The 21,677-nt window shown below is 43.8% G+C and overlaps 1 protein-coding gene across 2 annotated transcripts in view; it reads right to left on the bottom strand.

The window, feature by feature from the left end:
* The window catches only part of PINX1 (PIN2 (TERF1) interacting telomerase inhibitor 1), a 183,251-nt gene that overhangs the window by 88,007 nt on the left and 73,567 nt on the right, over positions 1 to 21,677 (bottom strand). For both annotated transcript variants that reach the window (XM_068279016.1, XM_068279015.1), the window contains exon 6: positions 18,997 to 19,073. In XM_068279016.1, the coding sequence (XP_068135117.1) occupies positions 18,997 to 19,073 (77 nt within the window). The remainder of the gene's footprint in view (positions 1 to 18,996; positions 19,074 to 21,677) is intronic.

The raw sequence follows: 21,677 nt of genomic DNA, 5'->3' as shown, positions 1-21,677 counted from the left end.
GATACCCATTGCACAAAAAATATTTACCTTTTCTAAAATAATCAGACATTTATATGACTGATATTGTTGTGAAATCCCTCCCACGTTGTGACATCATGACCATGGTCCTGACAGTTTGTGTCTCTGAACCTCACTGCACTGTGGGAAATAACAGCGGTTTCCAAGTGCCAAACAAGTAGCATCTCTCAGTAGCTGACACCCCCTTTCCCATGAGGAATCTTTTCCTTTTCTCAAACGGATCATGAGGGGGCGCTGTATGGCTGATATTGTGGTGAAATGCCTCCCACAGCGTGATGTTAGGACCAGGATGCTGACATCACACTGTGGGAGCCTTGTTGCATTTTGGGTAATAACTGTTTCCAACTGCCAAAAAAGCAAACAGCATCCCCTTCCAGTGACATAACCTGCCAGCAGTAACAATATCACCATGTGATAAATGTCAGAATGTAAATCAGGGAGAGGAAAGATTTTACAATTGGCAGACACCGACTGAATCATTTCTACATAATTATTGCAAAAATTAAGCACTTTTGTTCATGATGTTCTTTTCAATGGAGTTCCTCTTTAAATGTGGGTTATTCATGACGGTCAGTAAGCAGAGACGCCAAACTTCAGCTTTCTCCCCTTAGAGACAGAGGAAGCGTTACAGATGCTGACTCAGAAGATGTTCCTGTGGACACAGAGTGACGAGTCGCTCTTCTGACTCACAGATCCCAGACACAAACAGTTTCCCATGCTTCCTGGATGGACGAGAGCCGCCATTGATGTGGAGAAAAGGCAGCTCATGTTGGGGGTCACCAGTGACAAGAGCCGGTTACTATTCCTGTGATATGTCCGCTCTCCATTAGAAGTAACAGCTCATCAGTGTGCTGGTCAGAGCTGGGGAGGGGGATGGATGGATAGACCAGGCCTCTGGGTGACCAGTCACTCCTTCCCTGATAAGGCTGCAGCAGGAAGCACAGCTGGATGGAGGAAGGAAATTACCAGCATGAAAATAAGTGAAGGAAAATAGCTGGAGAGAGAAGCCGACCAGGAAGCAGAGACGGACGGCGGCCATATGCATTTCTGCCTCGCACTGTGATCGGAGAGGCCCAGAATGGCCAGGACAGGCTGAGAGTTGTCCAAGCTCTGTACAATTATAGAACACCTGAAGTGAGAGGAACATGGAGGCTGCAGTATTTATTTCCTGTTAGACAGTACCAGTTGCCTGGCAGTCCTGCTGATCTTCCTGGCATCAGTAGTGTCTGAATCTCACACCTGAAACAATCATACAGCTAATCCAGTCAGACTGTAGTCAGAGCATCTGATCTGCAGCATGCTTGTTTAACCACTTGAGGACCCACCCTTTACCCCCCCTTAAGGACCAGCGCTGTTTTAGCTGATCTGTGCTGGGTGGGCTGTGCAGCCCCCAGCACAGATCAGGGTGCAGGCAGAGCGACCAGATCGCCCCCCTTTTTCCCCACTAGGGGGATGATGTGCTGGGGGGGCTCTGATCGCTCCTGCCTGCCTGGGTGTTGCGGGGGGGGGGGGGCACCTCGAAGCCCCCCTCCGCAGCGAAATTCCCCCCTCCCTCATCCCTGTCCCCCCTGGCAATCTGGGCTGCACAGGACGCTATCCGTCCTGTGCAGCCAGTGACAGGCTGTCCCCTGTCACATGGCGGCGATCCCCGGCCGCTGATTGGCCGGGGATCGCCGATCTGCCTCACGGCGCTGCTGCGCAGCAGCGCCGTACAATGTAAACAAAGCGGATTATTTCCGCTTGTGTTTACATTTAGCCTGCGAGCCGCGATCGGCGGCCCGCAGACTATTCACGGAGCCCCTTGCCGTGAATTGACAGGAAGCAGCCGATCGCGCGAGCGGCTGCTTCCTAATTAATTAGCCTGCAGCCGGCGACGCAGAACTGCGTAGCTGGTCCTGCAGCTGCCACTTTGCCGACGCGCAGTATGAGTGCGCGGTCGGCAAGTGGTTAAGGTATGCGGCTAAAAGTATTAGAGGCAGAAGATTAGCAGGACAGCCAGGCAACTAGTATTACGCAAAAGGAAAAAATAAATATGTCAGTCAGGGTTAACCCTCTCATTTCAGATTCCTTTTAAATGTGCGTACACACCGTTGAATTATGTCGCACATTAGGGATTGCAACCCTAACCCCTTCGGTGACATCACTGGACCAGCCAGTACAGACGCATGTCAGCTGGGTACTTAGCTATGCGGAGGGACAATGAAATGGCACGTGTGATGTCACGCCGTGGGCGGGAAAGTGGAGACTTCAAAGAAGTTTGCCGTCTGGGTGAGCTGCTGGGCAGATCGGTCGTGGGTTACCCCGTTGGCGTTAGGATTCTTTCTGGATTTTAGGGCCTAAAAGCGCTGCAATTTTTTGCATGCTTTTAGATCCTAAAACCTGGGGGAAAAAAAGCATGCTGCTAGGGAGTTCTGCAGCAGCCCAGCACTCGCTCACCTCCCTGGGATCCAGCGCTGCAGTTTTTCCTCCATCCTACGTGTGGTGCTGCAACCCTATAGTGAGATTGCCGGCTGTAGTCATGACGACAGATGGCGATCTCACCAGGGGGAAGCAGAGCCTCCAAGGAGAGGAAGAAGAATGGCGGCCGATGGAGGGATCCCCCGGGAGGCGAGTTAAAACGCCCGCTGTGCAGTATATACTCTGCATACACATACCAGCGGCTATCACAAGTTCAGCTCGGGGATACTGCTACTTGCATGGTTTTTCCACCGCGGGCTGAACTCGTGATTACCGCTAAGAAGGTTAAGGGCTGCTGTACACATGCTTGATTATCGGCTGAAGCGGTCGTTATTGGAAGCTTCAGCCGACTTAAGCAGATTATTTTTTATTTTTTTTTACTGAAGTCTCACTGGATTAGCTGCATGCTTGTTTCAGGTGTGTGATTCAGACACTACTGAGGCCAGATAAACCAGCACGGCTGCCAGGCAACTGGGGCTCTGCATGCCTCTGTTGGCTTTCATTTCAGTTGCAGCCGAGAGCGCCGTCACTTGTTTGAGGTCTATTTGAAGAAATGTGTATACCATTTATGATTAGGAGCACTAGGAAAAAAATTATTTTTTTATCGTTAGAGTAGCGGTAGGTCTTCCCCAAGAGGACCCGTCATCGCCGTGGGGAAGTCTAGTAGGAAATAATTTGTGCACATATTTATACTGAAGCCAACAACCTGCTTTGCTGTACCTGTTTTGAATGCAAGTTGTGTAAGTTTTGTCCATATTGTGGAGCTCTGCACATATTTGCAGGTAGCCAATTTGGGTACAGCCTCTGTCTGAAAGCGCTGCCAATGTCTCCTGCTGTACAAAAGGCAGCTGGTATTGTTTAAAAGGAAATAAATGCGGCAGCCTCCATCTTACTCTCCCTTCAGATGTGCTTTAAAAGAGAAACTTGGGGCAAAATGTAACAAAAAAAAAAAAAAAAAAACACGTCTATATAGTAAAAGACCCATATATAGTATGTGTATAGTTAAATTAATACTTTGTTTGATCACAACTAGTGTTATATTCTTTATTTTCATACCAAAATTTATGTAAAATGGCCAAAATATCTGGAGTCGGGATGACACCAGAAGTCAGTTGCTGTGACTGCACTCCTGCTTGGAGTCCTGCAGGACTACAGACTCACAGCCACCACTTACATCCTGCATGGTTAGCTGGGTATTGGTAGCTAACAGTCTTTTGGCTAAGATCAAGTGTAGTATCTGTTCTTATCAGTTGGGTAACCTTGGGGGACCTGGAGGGATGGCACAGTGGCAGTCTGTCCCGCCTAGTCATAATTCCCACGGTCTGGTGGAATGGATCTACTCCTGGTCGAGGCTGAATGGCTGAGGGCTTTGCTTAGGCGTACTGCCCCTGGAAGTGGCGCTCCAGGTGCACCTGAAAAAACCTGAGATGTGGCAGATCTCAGGCGGAAGTAGGGTGCTTTGGTCTGTACTGCCCATATGCATCGCCAACTAACGCAGCTCCCCGGCCTTTTGGCTAGGGAGAGTGCGGAATTTTTATCACTCCGGCCGCAAGGTCGGGGCCAGCTTGCTGGCACGGGGACTTCGGTTCCCACCCGGCTCCCTCTCGGGGGAGCCACCCAGACCATGTGGACACGGTTGCCACATGGCCAGGCCCTTTGGGTAACCACTGGGCGCAGTAGGGGTCCTCCTCGGAGGACCCCAGGATCCTTCAACCCCTCGGGTGTTGGAGGATGCCACCCCCTGAGCCGAAGGCAAAGGGGGAAGGTTCCCTTCGGGGAACAACCGGAAGGGCCCTGCAGCATTGTGGGGCCCGTGGCTACTCGTGCACGTTTTGTGGGGGTGCTTTAGGGCACTCACGCTTTTTCCGCGCACGGGGCTAATAGCCTTGCTTACCCGGGACCTCTGTTGCATGCAACAGGGGCCAAGAAAGCTTAAAAAAAAAAATAAAAAAAAAAAAAAATTGGTAGCTAACAGTTGCTGCTAGGCATCATGGGAAGCGTAGTCCTGGATTCAACAGGCAGTGGATACAAGGCGTAGCAGCAAGCCCTGCCAATAGGATCACTGCTGGGATAGCACAGCAGGGTTAGAAATGAGCATATCAATACGTGATGAACAACTATTTTAACCATTTGTCAGCCAGAGACTGTGTACATCCTTAAAGAGGAACTCCAGTGAAAATAATGTTATAAAAAAAAGTGCTTCATTTTTACAATAATTATGTATAAATGATTTAGTCAGTGTTTGCCCATTGTGAAATCTTTCCTCTCCGTGATTTATTTTCTGACATTACATGGTGACATTTTTACTGTTGGCAGGTGATGTAGCTGCTGCATGCTTTTTTGGCAGTTGGAAACAGCTGTAATCCGCTATTTTCCACAATGCAGCAAGGTTCACAGACAGGAAACTGCCCGAAGTACGTACTCAAGTTTCTTGTGGGAGGGGTTTCACCACAATATCAGTCGTACAGCGCCCCCTGATGGTCTGTTTGTGAAAAGGAATAGATTTCTCATGTAAAAGGGGGTATCAGCTACTGATTGGGATAAAGTTCAATTCTTGGTCGGAGTTTCTCTTTAAGGCCTTGGACACGAGAAGATCTGCAGTACACATTTAATGCGACTGATCATTCAGATCAATTTCCCAGCTGCTGATCAATCGGTCAGAAAAGTAAAGGTCACTATACACACGTGTCCAACAGCTTCTCCCACCAATTATTTGTTTCAAGCCGTATACACGGACAAACGGCTTTGGGAAACGAGCAACAATCGTTCTGCCGATAAATATAAAATAGTTTGCAAAACACCTTCAACGACAGAAACCTAAGATATTTGTCTCTCAATCTTTTAAATCTATGCGAGCAGATATAGACTGCCAACGATCGTTTGTGATAGAGGAACCTTAACCAAGAATTGAACTTCGTCCCAATCAGTAGCTGATACCCGCTTTCCCATGAAAAATCTATTCCTTTTCTATAACAGATCATCAGGGGGCTCTGCATGGCTGATATTGAAGTGAACCCACTCCCAGTGTGATGTCATGACCAAGGTACCGACAGTTTTCTGCAGGGCTGTGGAGTCGGAATTGGAGTCGAGGAGTCGGAGCAATTTTGGGTACCTGGAGTCTGAGTTGGAGTCGGTGGTTTCATAAACTAAGGAGTCTGAGTCGGATGATTTTTGTACCAAATCCACAGCCCTGGTTTTCTGTCTGTGAACCTCGTTGCATTGTGGGAAATAACGGCTTTTTCTAACTGCCAAGCAAGCAGTATCTCCCTCTGTGCATGGAACGCTCAGTAACGAACACTCCATACAGATCACCCGGCAGAACTAAAGATGTCAGCGTCAGTGATACATATCGGAATGCAAATCAGAGAGAGGATACATTTTACAATGGGCAAACACTAAATCTATAAATATTATAAACAATAAGAAATGGTATCATTATGTTATTTTCACTACAGGTGTGTACTAGATGTTTCAGAACAATCAAACTAGCATTTTGGCTGGATTTATAGCTTTGTTGGTTAAAGAAAATCAGCTGTTCTCATCAGAATGTCCAAACTTATTAGCAACTGGTCATCACTAACAAATCAACCAGAGTTAACAACATAAAGGCATGCAAGAAGAATCACAGTGACATCTGCTGGCTGTGGTCTGGTACTACACTCTAAACCCGGAAATATTTGCAGATTTGTGCATAACTTTCACACAAGACCCCTGAACTAATGACTTTCAGACTAAGTAATAAAGTGATGAGGGCTGTTGTGGGAATGGATGCTTCTGTATGCTGGATCCAGGATTTAAACAAAGGCTTCAACATGGGACTGTTTGTCCTGTTTGAGTCTTCTAAAGTGAGAGCCTGAGAGGTATATGGAGGCTGCCATATTTCCTTTTAAGCAATACCAGTTGCTTGGCTGTACTGCTGATCCTCTGCCTCTGATACTTTTAGCCATAGACCTTGAACAAGCCTGCAGCACATCAGGTGTTTCTGACTGAAGTCTGACTGGATTAGTCTTGTGCTTTTTCAGGTGTGTGATCAGCAGGGCTGCCAGGCAACTGATATTGTTTAAAATATGGCAGCCGTCATGTACCTCAGTCCTATAATACTGAAAATAGAGAGATTAAAAAGGATTTCTGACTACAGAGAAGCTGCAAAGGATTCTGGGTCATGGCAGGAGTTCAGCTGATACCTTTGCCCTCTGTGAAGAAGAAAAAAGCTTTTGCATTGGCCGATGGACGATCCTGGCAGTAGTTCTTCATTCAACCATCTTTATCTTCCCGCACAACTCGGTGGCCAAGGAAGGAGTTAAGCAAACTGAAAAACAACAACAAGGAGGTCTCACCCCAAGACTGCCATGTTTATCTTCCGAGGCTGCAGGACAATTGCATCGATCGCCGCTATCGACCAGAAATTGTATATTTCCTCCAAAGTCTTGGAGATGTCCAATTTAGTGTCCAGCGTGGCCACTCCAGCTATTGTTTGCAAATGAGGGACGGGAGGGGGGCTGCCGGGGCCAAAGAGCGCCCATGAATCAAAAACATTAAACACAGCCGCCTACAAGGCTCTCTGAAATACATTAACAGCTAACAAGGGCTCTAGGTAGAGAGCAAATTCATCACCAGCTCTGGAAATTACACCACACACTAGACCTAGTTACAAGGACATTCTACTTTCCTTAACAAGCAGACAAAAACATCTGTGCTGCATAAGCCTTTCTGTAGTGTGAAGCTAAGTAAAGTTCTCTTGTTGAGATTTTTAGATTTTGATCTTTTAAAACTGACTGAAATCTCAAGTATCACTTCCTGTCAGAAGCTTTGTGTGTGTGGTAACAACTGCCAAGAAGTTTCCATCCTGCTACATGAATGCCCTTCTCTGCCAATCCTTCCATTGGCTGCCAATCATCCAAAGGATCTAGTTCAAACTCCTAACACTATCATTCAAGACCCTTCACAAGCTATCTGCTCCACGCATCTCCTCAATCACTAGATACCATCCTTCCTGGAACCTTCACTCTTCCCAGGAGACCCTAGTGTCCAGCTTGACACCTCATCTTACGCTTACATCCAGGACTTCTCACAAGTGTCAACTCTTCTTTAGAACTCTCCCACAGCCAGTATATCATGCTCAAAGCATGGAACTTTTCAAACGCACACCCAAAGACACACCTGTTCAGACAAGCCTATTTATTACAGCTAGAATTTGAGGCTCACTGCCTCATTTGCTAACCCCTTCACCTACTCTCCTAGTGTGTCCACTCCACTACCCTTTAGATTGTAAGCTCGCAAAGGTAGGGACCACCCCTTGTGTTTTCGGCATTTTATCAAATGAACTTGTACCAATATTGGTGAGGTTTTCAAACTACACATCAGTTGTATGTATCGGTACTTATGTCACTGGTTGTACTGATTGTACAGGGTGTTAAACAGCTCATGTATCTATGCTCCTCATTATTGTATGTTTTCGCGGACTAACTGCTTGGCCTCTGCTTGGAGTCTGGGACATATATATCTGGAGAAATTAACTCTTAAAGAGACACTGAAGTGAAAAAAAAACTGATGATATAATGAATTGGTTGTGTAATACGAATAATCACTAGAACATTAGTAGCAAAGAAAATATTCTCATTTTTATTTTCAGTTATATACCGTAGTTTTTTTTTATAACAATGCATCATTCTCTAATATTTGCAGTTTACACACTACTCAGCATTCTAAATGATTTTACAGAGAAGGCTAGTTAACTATTGACCTGTCCTCTGCAGAGAAAAACAAAATACAGTGACTGGCAGTTGAGATAACAAGCTTCAGAAGACAGAGCTCTCAGCAACTTTGAAAGTCATGGAGCTCAGTGGCTCTTTTGCATAGATAACAACTGGAGTTTCTTAAAGAGACACTGAAGCGCAAAAAAAAAAAATATGATATAATGAATTGGTTGTGTACTATGAATAATTACTAGAAGATTAGCAGCAAAGAAAATATTCTCATACTTTTATTTTCAGGTATATAGTGTTTTTTCTAACATTTCATCATTCTATAATATGTGCAGATTACACAACACTCAGCATTCAAAATGAGTCTTTCAGAGCAGTCTGTGAAGTAATAAACTCTCCTCTAGCAGAGAAAAAGTAAACAGTTCACTTACAGTTGAGATAATAAAAGTCAGATAACAGCCCTCTCCACGACTAACTTAGTCGGAGAGCTTAATGGCTTGTTTGCATAGAGATAACTGGAGTTTCTCAACTCTTCCTGTACTGGAAACAATGACACTGATGTATCTGATCTTAATGTTTTATTTCTTAGCTGTGCTACACATACAAATCATAATATCATCATTTTTTTTCCGCTTCAGCGTCTCTTTAACTCTTCTTGTACTGGAAACAATAGACTTGTCTCTGCTCCTAAGGTTTCATTTCTTAGCACACCATTATATCACAATTCATTTTTCGCTTCATTGACTCTTTAAAACAGGGGTCAGGAACCTTTTTGGCTGAGAGAGCCATAAACGCCACATATTTTAAAATGTAATGCCGTGAGAGCCATACAGTATGTTTCAAACTGGGACAGTAGGGCTCACGTCCCTGTTGCCATGGTGATGTGTATACAGTTGATCCGCTGGGCAGCGGAAGTGTCAGACATGTCTTCAGCTTCTCTTGGGTTTCAGCAACATCAGTAATTTCCCCGACAGCCAGACAGGAGAAATGCCAACAGCTTGTACAATTAGCTAGCTGACTTGGGGGTTGATTCACTTTGTAGGACAAAATCCCCGCACCTTGGCCCAATAGGCTGCCTGTCAAGTGACAGGCAGCCTATTGGGCCAATCAAAGTATGGGGATCTCATTCTACAAAGTCACTGGACCTGACAGAGTCCAGGGTGGGACAATTGGAGCAGCCGTTAGTTTTGGAGGGAGTGTGAGTAAGTTATTAGTGCATGTTACAGCAGTAGTGTGCCTACTTTGAAAATTGTGCATGCGCCGCCACACTAAGCTGCGCTGCTTGAGCAGTGTAGTTTAGTGAATCAACCCCCACTGATTTGTATGTGAGCCAGATGTAGCCATCAAAAGAGCCACATCTGGCTCCCGAGCCATAGGGTCCCTACCCCTGCTTTAAAAGGATACCTAAGCCAAGGCAAAGCTACCCAAAGTAAGCACCGAATTAGGTTCATGCTGAAACCATGTACACATGTGTGTTGCCTGCTCCTCTTCTTGCCCCCCCCCCCTTCCTTTTCATAATCACTCCTTGAAAACTTTGACTTTTGACTCAAGTCAACTTAAAAAAAAAAAAAAAAAAAAGGTAGACTTGCCGCAATCTTCCCTCAAACTAAGTGACTGAGGCAAGGAAAAGTAGAAAGATAGGGAACATGCCGTCCTCTTCCCACATCTTTAGCTTTTAAACTTATGTTTTATTTCATTTTCTTCCAACCTTTTTACTGAGTTTTATATTTCAACCAAAACAATACGAAAATCCACAAAGTGGATACAATTTGTGGACCGGGAATACCACATTTTATTGAACGAGATGGTGGATTCTGTAATAGAAGAGGTAATCCTCTCAATGATATATATTGAATGTACTATATTAATTAGTTCTGTTTTCGAGGAGGGTTTGACCTCCAGGACTTGGCCAGAAAAAGTCTTCAAGTGGATCCGAGATAAAAACTTTTACTCATTGCATAATTGTGTTCCTTACATATAGTTTATAGGGCATTCGTGGTTTTAATATCCTGATTCCCTATGAACTAAACAAGCCTTGCCCACAGCTCCTCCAGCGCCTTGGCATTCTGAGACCCATGTAGCAAGGGCGGAGGAGGAGGTTACCAGCCAGAGATTTCAAAGGCAGAGGAGAGAGGAGGAGAGGGGAGTGAAGTTTTTACAGGATGAGGGGTGGAGTTGCAGAGCAGCGTGCCTGTGCAATGATCACAAGCAGAACATAGCTGCTGTAAACTAATCTAAACTTTGGATAAGATTTATAGACAAGTTACTTGTTATAGTTAGTTTTTCATCTCGGATCCACTTTAACCTATTTTAGTTCCTGGACGTAGAAACTACGTCCAGGAACCATGCGCGCTCCCGCGGCTGATTGCGCGCGTGCACGCACGCTCCCGACCCGCGGTTTGTTAGCCAGGCAATCAGTGAATCGGGCTATGGTGCCCGATCACTGATTCCTCTTCCCCGCTGAAAAAGCGACAGCTTCTCTCGGAAGCTGCGCTTTTTCTGGCTGTTGCCTCCCCCATGCGTCTCTCTAAGCGTATGTTACGCTTAGAGTGACGCCATGTAAACAAACTCATGGCCGCCATCTTGTGTCCAAAAAGTAAAACTACAACTAAAAGTAAAAAAAAAATAAAGTTCAAACACACATTTACATTATAAATCTCTTGTTTACATCCCACCCTCCCAAAACTACCCAAATAAAATGTCTAGTATAAAAAAAAAAAACAAAAAACATTACAATAAAAAAACAAACAAACATGTAAATATTTACCTAAGGGTCTAAACTTTTTAAATATCAATGTAAAGATGAAATATTACTATTTTTTTTGTTTTAAACTTGTAAATAGTGATAGATACAAAACGGAAAAAATGCACCTTTATTTCCAAATAAAATATTGTCGCCATACATTGTGATAGGGACATAATTTTCACGGTGTAATTACCGGGACATATGGGCGAATACAATCCGTGAGTTTTAATTATGGAGGCATGTACTTTTTTAAAACTATAATGGCTGAAAACTGAGAAATAATGATTTTTTTCTTATTCTTCCTGTTAAAATGCATTTATAGTAAAGTGGCTCTTAGCAAAATGTACCCCCCAAAGAAAGCCTAATTGGTGGCGGAAAAAACAAGATATAGATCAGTTCATTGTGATAAGTAGTGATAAAGGTATAGGCTAATCAATGGGAGGTGAACATTGCTCAAGTGAAAACGACGGAACGCTAATGGGTTAAGCAGCTGGCTACAGAAGGACCTTGGGGATGCTAACATTTATGCATATGACAAATTTGAAAGAAAAAAAAAAAATGATGAGCAGGTATGAATCGATAAACTTGGTGGGAGTTCCCCTTTAATGCAACCTGGATTGGTCCCTCACAGAGCCTGCTGTGCACCTCGGCACATGTGGGCGAGCTGCAGTCTCAGGAGGACAGGACAGGTGTGAGCCGGGTGTCACAACTGCGAGTATTGCACAACAGACAGTACTGCAGGTGCTGTGCGCGAGATTAACAAACACAGAGAACCATCCTGAGAGAGTTATGCGAAGATCTCCACAGCTAAAAAAAAAACAGAAATACCGGCAAAGACATCAGGCAGGTTGCTCCACCCTACTCCACCCTCTGATTACACCACTATGTCCAAACTCTTCACAACCAGCCTCTATTCTGGCTCAGAGCTAATACCATCGGACAAGCCCAGCAATAGAGTACTTAAAGTGGGATACAACTCTGACATAACATTAAATAGAAATGTGCTTTCCTACTTTGAATTACCCAGACAGTTACCATATTTGCTTCTGTGCACAAGTATTATTGTCTGTTCACAAATTACAAGTTCCCAAAGTACAGTATATCTGCTCTAAAAGCTGCCACTGCATTTTATTGCATAGCTGCTGTATTTCTTTATTAACATCTATCTAGTGATCACTTCTCAGCTCTCTGTTTCAAAAGCAGAGAGAGAGCTCATTTTCAGCACAGCTAGAAATAAGAAAACAAAGGATTGTAAACAAAAGATAATGTTATCACTTATTTGGATGTGGCAAGAAGTGTCACGTTAACTGTTTGAATGCCGTTTTGCTACCTTTTTTTTTTTTTTTTTTTTTTGTGGTAGTAGATTTTATGCTGTAAATCTTTTGAAGCAAAAAAGAAATGTCAATTTTCATACCACTTTAAAAAAAAAAATGGTACTTGGATGTCAAATAGGGTTTGTGGAGCTTAAACGCACTTGGAACAAAATCTAGTCATAGGTGTAAAAAGCAGCATGGCTGAAGAAGTTAAAGGCAGGCTCCATCAGTGGTTCGTAGCTTCTTGAATCTGCATCAACAAGAATCTCAAAACTGCAGAGTAATGCTTCATACACACTTGAGATAAAAGTCTTTGGAAAAGGCAAGATCACAGACCAATTTTACCCCCCTTCCATGTAGTATGAGAGCCATACCTACACAGTCTATTCTATGGAGCTGCACTGCCCATCAGATAAAATCTTTGCAAGATGCTGCACACAAAGATGCCCGTACACACTCAAAAAGATCATTATCTGCAAAAGATCTGTTCCTGCCAAAGATCCATCCTTGCAAAATGCATTCATAGTCTATGAGATCTGCAGATCATCATACACACCTTGTTTAAAGGGACTCCGAGCAGTGCAGAAACTATGAAAAGATGCATATCATTTTAAAGCTCTCTTTCTCCTCTTTCCAATGATATATAAACCGCCACCCTACGCCTTTTAGTTTTCGCTATTTTCGCGATTGAAATTGCCACGGCCGCGATTTCGATCGCGAAAATAGAGAAAACTAAAAGGCGTAGGACGACGAATTAGGTGTCCCCAGAAAGAGGAGAAAGAGAGCTTTAAAATGATATCCATCTTTCCATAGTTACTTGTATCACACAGGACGACACTTTCCCCAGTGTCAGCAGCTCCATTCAGCAGTAAAAGTCGCCCTGTGTAATACAAGTAACTATGGAAAGATGGATATCATTTTAAAGCTCTCTCTTTCTCTTTCTGACGGCCCTGTAAATAGTCGTCCTACGCCTTTTAGTTTTCTCTATTTTCGCGATCGAAGTCGCAGCCGCGGCAATTTCAATTGCGAAAATAGCGAAAACTAAAAGGCGTAGGGTGGTGGTTTATATATCATTGGAAAGAGGAGAAAGAGAGCTTTAAATTGATATGCATCTTTTCATAGTTTCTGCACTGCTCGGAGTCCCTTTAACAGACTTCATCTGCATATCTGGCAATCATCTGCAGATCTGAAAATCCATCCTGGTGGACCTGATCTGCAGATGATTGTCTGTTAAACTAGGTGTGTATGATGATCTGCAGATATCATAGACTATGAATGCATTTTGCAAGGATGGATCTTTGGCAGGAACAGATCTTTTGCAGATAATGATCTTTTGAGTGTGTACAGCATCTTTGTGTGCAGCATCTTGCAAAGATTTTATCTGATGGGGAGTTCAGCTCCATAGAATAGACTGTGTAGGTATGGCTCTCATACTACATGGAAGGGGGTAGAATTGGTCTGTGATCTTGCCTTTTCCAAAGACTTTTATCTCAAGTGTGTATGAAGCATAACAACGACTAGAGGATATGCTTCCTAATTAGGAGATTTAAGGGGATATGCTGAGAGGGACATGTTGGCTAATTCTGTTTTGGAGGTTTAGTTGCCCAATTATGATGATTGGGTACATATGCTGCCCAATTATGTTTTTTTTTATTGGGGGGGGGGGGCACTTCCTAATAATTACAGTATTTTTCAGACCATAAGACACACCAGACTATTAGACGCACCCAAGTTTTGAGGGGAAAAATCAGGGGGTAAAACAACTAACAAAACCTAGGTGCATCTATGGCGCAGAAGCGTGTAATGGACATTACTGCCCAAAATTGTCTCTAAGCTACACTACACTAATGGCACGTACACACTTGTCTTTCAGTTTTCTGTGCCGTTTTTCTGCACACCAGGGCCCATATGCAATTAACTTTTTTACATGCGTTTTCTCCTGGGTGATATTTTTACATTTGTCAATAAAATGCATTTAAGCCACCAGAAAGCAAGAAAATGCTCAAAATAATTTTATTAGTCCCTTTTCACTAACTTTTTGGTGCTTTTTTAGTTGAAAAGTGCTGGAAAGGTATTTTAATTTGAAGGTGAAAAATTATCTCCTAGGAGAAAACTCAGGTGAAAAAGTGAATTGCGTATGGGCCCAAGTGTGTTTCTATGCAGAAAACGCACGTGTTTTTTCACAGCAGCTGATGTAATCGATACAGAAAACTGACAAAATGTGCAGAATGTCAGTTTTTTCTCTGCATGTGAAAACCAAATTAAGTGTGAACTAGCCCATTGATTAACATGAGTTTTTCTGTGCAGAAAACGTGCACAAAAACGGTCAAGTGTGCTCCCTGCCAAAGGCCTGCTGCATCCTCCCACTTACACTACACACTAAACTGTGTACTGCACATTATACTACACTGCACTGGCTGCGCTGTATAGCTCTGGGTCCCCCGTAAGCCTCTGTGTGGCCTCCACAGTGCAGCCTTTGGTCCGGTGGCTGCCGGTACAGGAGCGGCGCTTGACATGCGCCGGGGTCACGCCTGACGTCCAGCGTGACCCCGGCGCACGTGTGCCATTCGTGCACCAGCAGCCTCTGGACTAAGGCTGCATTGTGTAGGGCACGTGGACGCGAGCGGGGGACCTAGAGCTGAACAGTGGCAGGCGGTCGTTGTACAGTGAAGCCAGAAGACGGACGCCGGGGATAAGAAGGAAAAAGGCTGCATTGCAGAGGCCACACAGACATGAAGAGAGACCCAGAGCTGAACAGCGGAAGGTGGCCGCTGTACAGTGAAGCCAGAAGACGGACGCCAAAGATGCAGGAGAAGAAAGAAGCGGGGACAAGCCAGAGAGGTGCACGCCGCTGGATGGATAAGTCATTCCCTGAGCACCTCTGCGCAACCTTCGGACCATAAGACGCACCCACTTTTTCCCAAACATTTTGGGAGTGGAAAATATGGACTGTTTGTGGATACATACTGCCCAGTTATGATGTTTGGGAGAATATGCTGTCTAGTGTGAGTAGATGACACCTTATTGTGTTTATAAAATCATGTTGTCTGGGGAAACAAAATACCCAATTAGATTGTTTGGAAGGGCACAAAAACCAGCAGTGTATGGACACTCCTGTTACTTGAGGATAGGGGTTGTTATAATCAAAAGTGCACAGACAAACTTCTCTGGGTGGCCAAGGGACTCTCAGAAGTCCTTCTCCAGCACCACGATCCGAAAGGGGACAGTTCTTTGGTGCTCAACCTGCCTTATGGTTTAACTCTCACAACCACACATTACTACTGGAAAAACCATGGCTTCAGCCACATATACACCTTTGTGGAGAAGGTGGCATCTCTGCTTTGTATTACATTGTCTCAGTTGGTCACTGCTTTCCTTCCAAGGAGTAAACATCTTTTCATCTCATGGTTACAGTCACCGTCTGCAGTCATCTTTCAGGCGTATTGTATGTGTGCATTTGTGAACCAACACTCAGGGAACTAAGCTGGCCACTAACGGTCCAATTTCTAGCGAAAAATCGTTCGAGCGATCAGAAATTCTGATCGGACAAAAAAATCGTTCACTACACCCATCAACTAACCAATCATTGCTTCCTATCTATCACGACCACCAAGAAAATCCAAATTTTCGTTCGACGAAAATTCATTCGGGCGACATTTTTTTCACTCGTTCATAATCGATTGTGTCCACCAATGGAGATTATTTACAACCAATCCGATCAGAATTTCTGATCGCTCTAACGATTTTTCTCTAGAAATTGGACCATTAGTGGCCAGCTTTAGTCTTCTATCTATGGCAGGGGTCCTCAAACATTTGAGGGCCGGGTCAACATACTTCTGACTGCTGGGGAGGCGGGAGTATACATAAAATGATGTCTTTGCGGGCCAGACAGTGAAGCATACCCAGGTGACAACCTGAAGTCCAATTGGACAGCGAATTACTACTTTCTGGCTACAATGTGAAAGGGTGGTGTCAGCACTTCTATTATATATGTGGACCATCATTATTTAAAGATGAAGCTAACCGCATCTATAAGTAATACATTTTGTCTTTGGGGGGGAGGGCGGTAAAAAAGCCTCAGGGGGCCGCATTCGGCCCTCAGGCCTTAGTTTGAGGACCACTGATCTATGGGAAACTTTTGTATATAGAGATCGGATTTCAAAGACTAACATAACACTCCAGCCAATCTCGAGGGAAATGGCAACAGAGTCTGTTTTGGATTGTGGACACCTCCATACACTGTCAGATAGAGATCATAAGGCCGTGCATACAACTGGTATACTGAAATGTCGATATTACTGCATTTCACGATTCTTAAACATTGACACAGGCCCTGCAGGTATGCTCTCCAGAATTCTGCAATTCTCATACACCCTTTTACCTCATACTGAACATCCATCATTTTTAATACTACAGATTGAGCAATATATCTTTTTTATGACTGTCTACAACTTGTTACATTAAGAGAGAAAAACATGGTTACCCAGACAGAAATAAAAAGAGTCTGATCTCAGCAGAACCGCAAGACATTCCATTAAATTATATTTATTTTTTATGTTTTTATTAAAATTAAAAAATAAATATACTGTGCTGTCATGTACCACTTTTTAACCTCACTTAAAAGAAAAAAAAAAAGCCAAGACTATAAATAACCTTTTGTAGACCATGCCCATATTGTAGGAGGCATTCTGTGTCCTTTGTTGATGATGCGTTTCCTGATGGGGGGGGGGGGGTGTCCTGCACTGCCAGGGTGTTAAAGGGAAGCAAGCGCCACTTTTGTGCCCTGCAGTTTCTCCTGGTTTCTAATAGCTATACGAGCTGCCATGCCCCTCCCCTCTCTCTGCCCTTATTTAACCAAGGGAATGTGTAAAGATAGCATCAGTGACTTCCCTAATCTCCCCCATCCCTGCCGATGAAAGCTTCTGTTTGCTCTCTGCTATTGTGTGCAATAAAATGATTACAGCAGTCCTTATCTGCCTGAAATTTCTGCGATTGGGCAGGCCCTGGAAGTAGCATAATAAAAGCCTCTGCCAAACTTTGTAAGAAGAAAAAGGTAAAATTTAAGTTTTTTTTTATTATTATTATTATTATTATTATTGAACCACATTGCTAGCATGCATTTTAATGTGCTATTGAGATGCCTTAGGTGCTAAAAATGGTGCTTGGTTCACTTTAAACTGTCTCTTTTAGAACTTTAAAAGAAGTGGGTGGGGTGGTTGTATTACATTTATAATACTTCCTAAATGGGAATTTGATTTCCAGGTCTACTTGTCTGCCTCATTCAATTGGATTTGCCAGACCGTACGTAATCGGAAGGTAATCAGTGATGGTTTTTGGAGGAGGGGTGGAGCCTGCATTCATAGGAGGAGAGCTGGGCTCTACTTTTAGTGGAGGGGTGGAGCCTGTGCTTACAGGGGAAGCAGTTGGTTCTGCCTATGATGGAGGGGTGGAGCCTGCATTCATAGGAGGAGAGCTGGGCTCTACTTTTAGTGGAGGAGAGGATCCTGTACTTACAGGGGAAGCGGTTGGTTCTGCTTCTGATGGAGGGTGGAGCCTGCATTCACAGGAGAGCTGGGTTCTTATGTTGGTGGAGGAGGAGGGAGTCTTTAGTGAACTGAACCACAATTTAACCTCCCTGGCATTATGATTATTTCCAGATTTTAATGTCTGAAAGAATTGCAATTTTATCACCCTTTTAAGGCTCATACACACATCAGACTATAGTCTTTAGAAACTGAAAGATCACAGACCAATTTTACCCCCTTCCATGTAGTATGGCAGCCATACTTTCACAGTCTTTTCTATGGAGCTGAACTCCACATCAGAAAAAAAAAAATCTTTGCAAGATGCTGCACACACAGATGCTGTACAGACACAAAAGATCAGTATCTGCAAAAGATCTGTTCCTGCCAAAGATCCATTCCTGCAAATTGCAATGATAGTCTATGAGATCTGCAGATCATCATACACACATGATTTAACTGACATTCATCTGCAGATCAAGCAACCATCCGCAGATCTGAAAATCCATCCTGGTGGATCTGATCTGCAGATGAATGTCAGTTAAATCATGTGTGTATGATGATCTGCAGATCTCATAGACTATCATTGCAATTTGCAGGAATGGATCTTTGGCAGGAACAGATCTTTTGCAGATACTGATCTTTTGTGTCTGTACAGCATCTGTGTGTGCAGCATCTTGCAAAGATTTTTTTTTCTGATGTGGAGTTCAGCTCCATAGAATAGACTGTGAAGGTATGGCTCTCATACTACATGGAAGGGGGTAAGATTGGTCTGTGATCTTTCAGTTTCCAAAGACTATAGTCTGAGGTGTGTATGAGCCTTTAGACCCTAAAAATCATACCGCTAGATAGATCTTCAGCAGCCCTGAATATTATTCACCTCCCATGGATCCAGCTCGGGGTTACCGCTCTGAGCTGTGGAATTCCGGCGCGAGCCTGACTCGGGATTACCGCTCAGGAGGTTAATGAGATTATGTTTTGACTTGAATTACAGCCATTAAAGGACCAATTCTTTCACAGCCATTCGTACTGCTAACAAAATAGTGAGCCTGTGTCTTATAGAAGAACCAGAATTGTGGTGGGCGCAGATCCCAGGAGATGTAAAACTAGTAGTATCTGATATCTAAAGTATCACCTCTGTAGAATCCGATTGTTCTAATGTGTTATTTCTTCACTGAAATCGCTCTGGAATAGATGGTAAAGGCTGGTAAAAGAAATATAAATACTAAAATTACCTGACTTGACTTGGTCTTCTCACGTTTTCCAAAAATGCAGGCGAGGTCAGTGTCACTTCGGCTGGACAGGTCCTTCCCTGCATGGCAAGCAAAACAAGGCAAATAGTTCAACTTTCTTAAGAATCTAAAGTTTGTATTTTCTATCAAATCAAAAATAGCTTTATTGGCATGAACAATATACATACAAGCATTGCCAAAGCAAAGGGAAATGGGGGACATGAAAAGGGAGGGGGGTGGCATTAGGGGTGGGATAGATGTATAGTGGATAAGCAGTTTGTGGACATTTTTTAGAATTACATTTCATTCATGCTCCCCTCAGTCTGTGGCATGCTGTGACATAGTGTGCAGCGATTGCCACTGTAGATTCCCCCTCTCCCAGTGGAAAGTCGAGCATCCTCTGAGTGAAAGTCTAGTAACAGTTTTATCAAACTCCCTTTGTATTTATGCAGCTTAGGCATCTTCTGCAGCACTTTCCAGAGTACACAGTCATGTCACTGACTGTCCTCAGAGGAGCTCACAGTTTATTCCCCTACCATAGTCATAGCATTATGTCCCTATCGCAGACTACGGGGAAGGGGAAAAGTGAACACATCTGTATGTTTTTGGCATGTAGGTTGAATCCTGCAAAGTGGAGAGTTACGCGAGAGGCAGAGGGTCTGACTGAAGTTACAGCATTACCGCGCACACCATCGGTAACAGGGATGAGATGCAAATCATTCCAAGTTGATGCTGGATTATGCAAATTTTATATGCAGATGTTTCCACCATGACGGGATTTGATAGGCCCATCTTTAGGCTGCATAAAATTGCATATAAAATATGCATAATCCTATATCAACCTGCTTCTCACTGACCATCCCCAGTGGCAAGTAGACAGGAGGTGCTCAATTGTTCTTAAAGGGAACATAAACTGAAAAGGATGTGGGTTTTTCCCTTTTAAAATAATACCAGTTGCCTGACTCTCCTGCTGATCCTGTGTCTCTAATACTATCAGCCACAGCCCCTGAACAAGCATGCAGATCAGGTGCTCTGACTGGAGTCAGACTGGATTAGCTGCATACTTGTTTCAGGTGTGTGATTCAGCCACTATTGCAGCCAAAGAGATCAGCAGGACTGCCAGGCAACTGGTATTGTTTAAAAGGAAACCTCCATATCCCTCTCAGTTAAAGTTCCCTTTAAAGAGACACTGAAGCAAAAAAAAAATTATGATATAATGATTTGTATGTGTAGTACAGCTAAGAAATAAAACATTAGTAGCAGAGACACAAGTCTAATAATTACTTCCCAGTGCAGGAAGAGTTAACCTCCCTGGCGTTCTATTAAAATCGCCAGGGAGGCTGCAGGAGGGTTTTTTTTTAATAAAAAAAAAAAAACTATTTCATGCAGCCAACTGAAAGTTGGCTGCATGAAAGCCCACTAGAGGGCGCTCCGGAGGCGATCTTCTGATCGCCTCCGGCGGCCAGAAGTAACACGGAAGGCCGCAATGAGCGGCCTTCCGTCCTGACGTCAGCCGCCTCCGATCCAGCCCTTAGCGCTGGCCGGAACTTTTTGTTCCGGCTACGCTGGGCTCAGGCGGCTGGGGGGACCCTCTTTCGCCGCTGCATGCGGCGGATCGCCGCACTGCAGCGGCGATCAGGCAGCACACGCGGCTGGCAAAGTGCCGGCTGCGTGTGCGGCTTTTTATTTGAGCCAAATCGGCCCAGCAGGGCCTGAGCGACAGGCTCCGGCGGTACTGGACGAGCTGAGCTCGTCCAGACGGCCCAGCAGGTTAAGAAACTCCAGTTTTTATCTATGCAAAATAGCCATTGAGCGTCACGACTTTCAAAGTCGCAGAGAGCTCTGTCTTCTGAAGCTTATCTCAACTGTCAGTCACTGTATTTTATTTTCTCTCCAGAGGACAGTTCAAAAGTTTACTAGCCTGCTCTGTAAAATCATTTAGAATGCTGAGTAGTGTGTAAACTGCAAATATTCAACATCTTCAAGAAGGCCCCCAAAACTTACCTTTTCACTCTGGCTTACCATCCCTCACAATTGCTCTAAACCCACAACGGAACTCTGGTCCCTACCTTTGTGTCTCTACCTCTCCCTCTAGATTGTAAGCCTCTGGGCAGGGTATTCCTCCTTTTGTGTCCTACCTGATCATGCACCTCCATTACTGTGAACCCATGCTATGCATCTGAGTGGAACCTAACTTGCCCAATCTCCATGCTCCATCCAGTGACTGACTAAGCATTACCTTGTACTCATACTGTGCTGCATGATCTGGCTTTCTTGTATTCCTGTATTGTCATATTGCTGTATGACACCCCTAAATATTGTCTGTATCTAAATTAATGTTCAGCGCTGCGTAGTATGTTGGAGCTTTATAAACACAATAAATCATAATAATAATATTCAAGAATGATGCAACGTTATGAAAAAACATAACTGAAAAAAATATTAGAATATTTTCTTTGCTACTAATCTTCTAGTAACTATCCGTACTACACAATGAATTTATTATATCATAATTTTTTTTTTCACTTCAGTGTCTCTATAAGCGGAAGGGAAAAAAAAACAAAAACAAAAAGAACATTTTATGGATTGTAACAGCAATATTGATCAGTGAGCCATTGAAGATTTACTGGTCTATTAGTACACTATTCCTTCACCTATTCTAGCTAGCCTAGTGCCATCTAATA

The sequence above is a fragment of the Hyperolius riggenbachi genome, chromosome 4, assembly GCF_040937935.1.
Source record: "Hyperolius riggenbachi isolate aHypRig1 chromosome 4, aHypRig1.pri, whole genome shotgun sequence".
NCBI classification, from domain to species: Eukaryota; Metazoa; Chordata; class Amphibia; order Anura; family Hyperoliidae; genus Hyperolius; species Hyperolius riggenbachi.
This window is presented reverse-complemented; position numbering and strand designations above follow the sequence as displayed.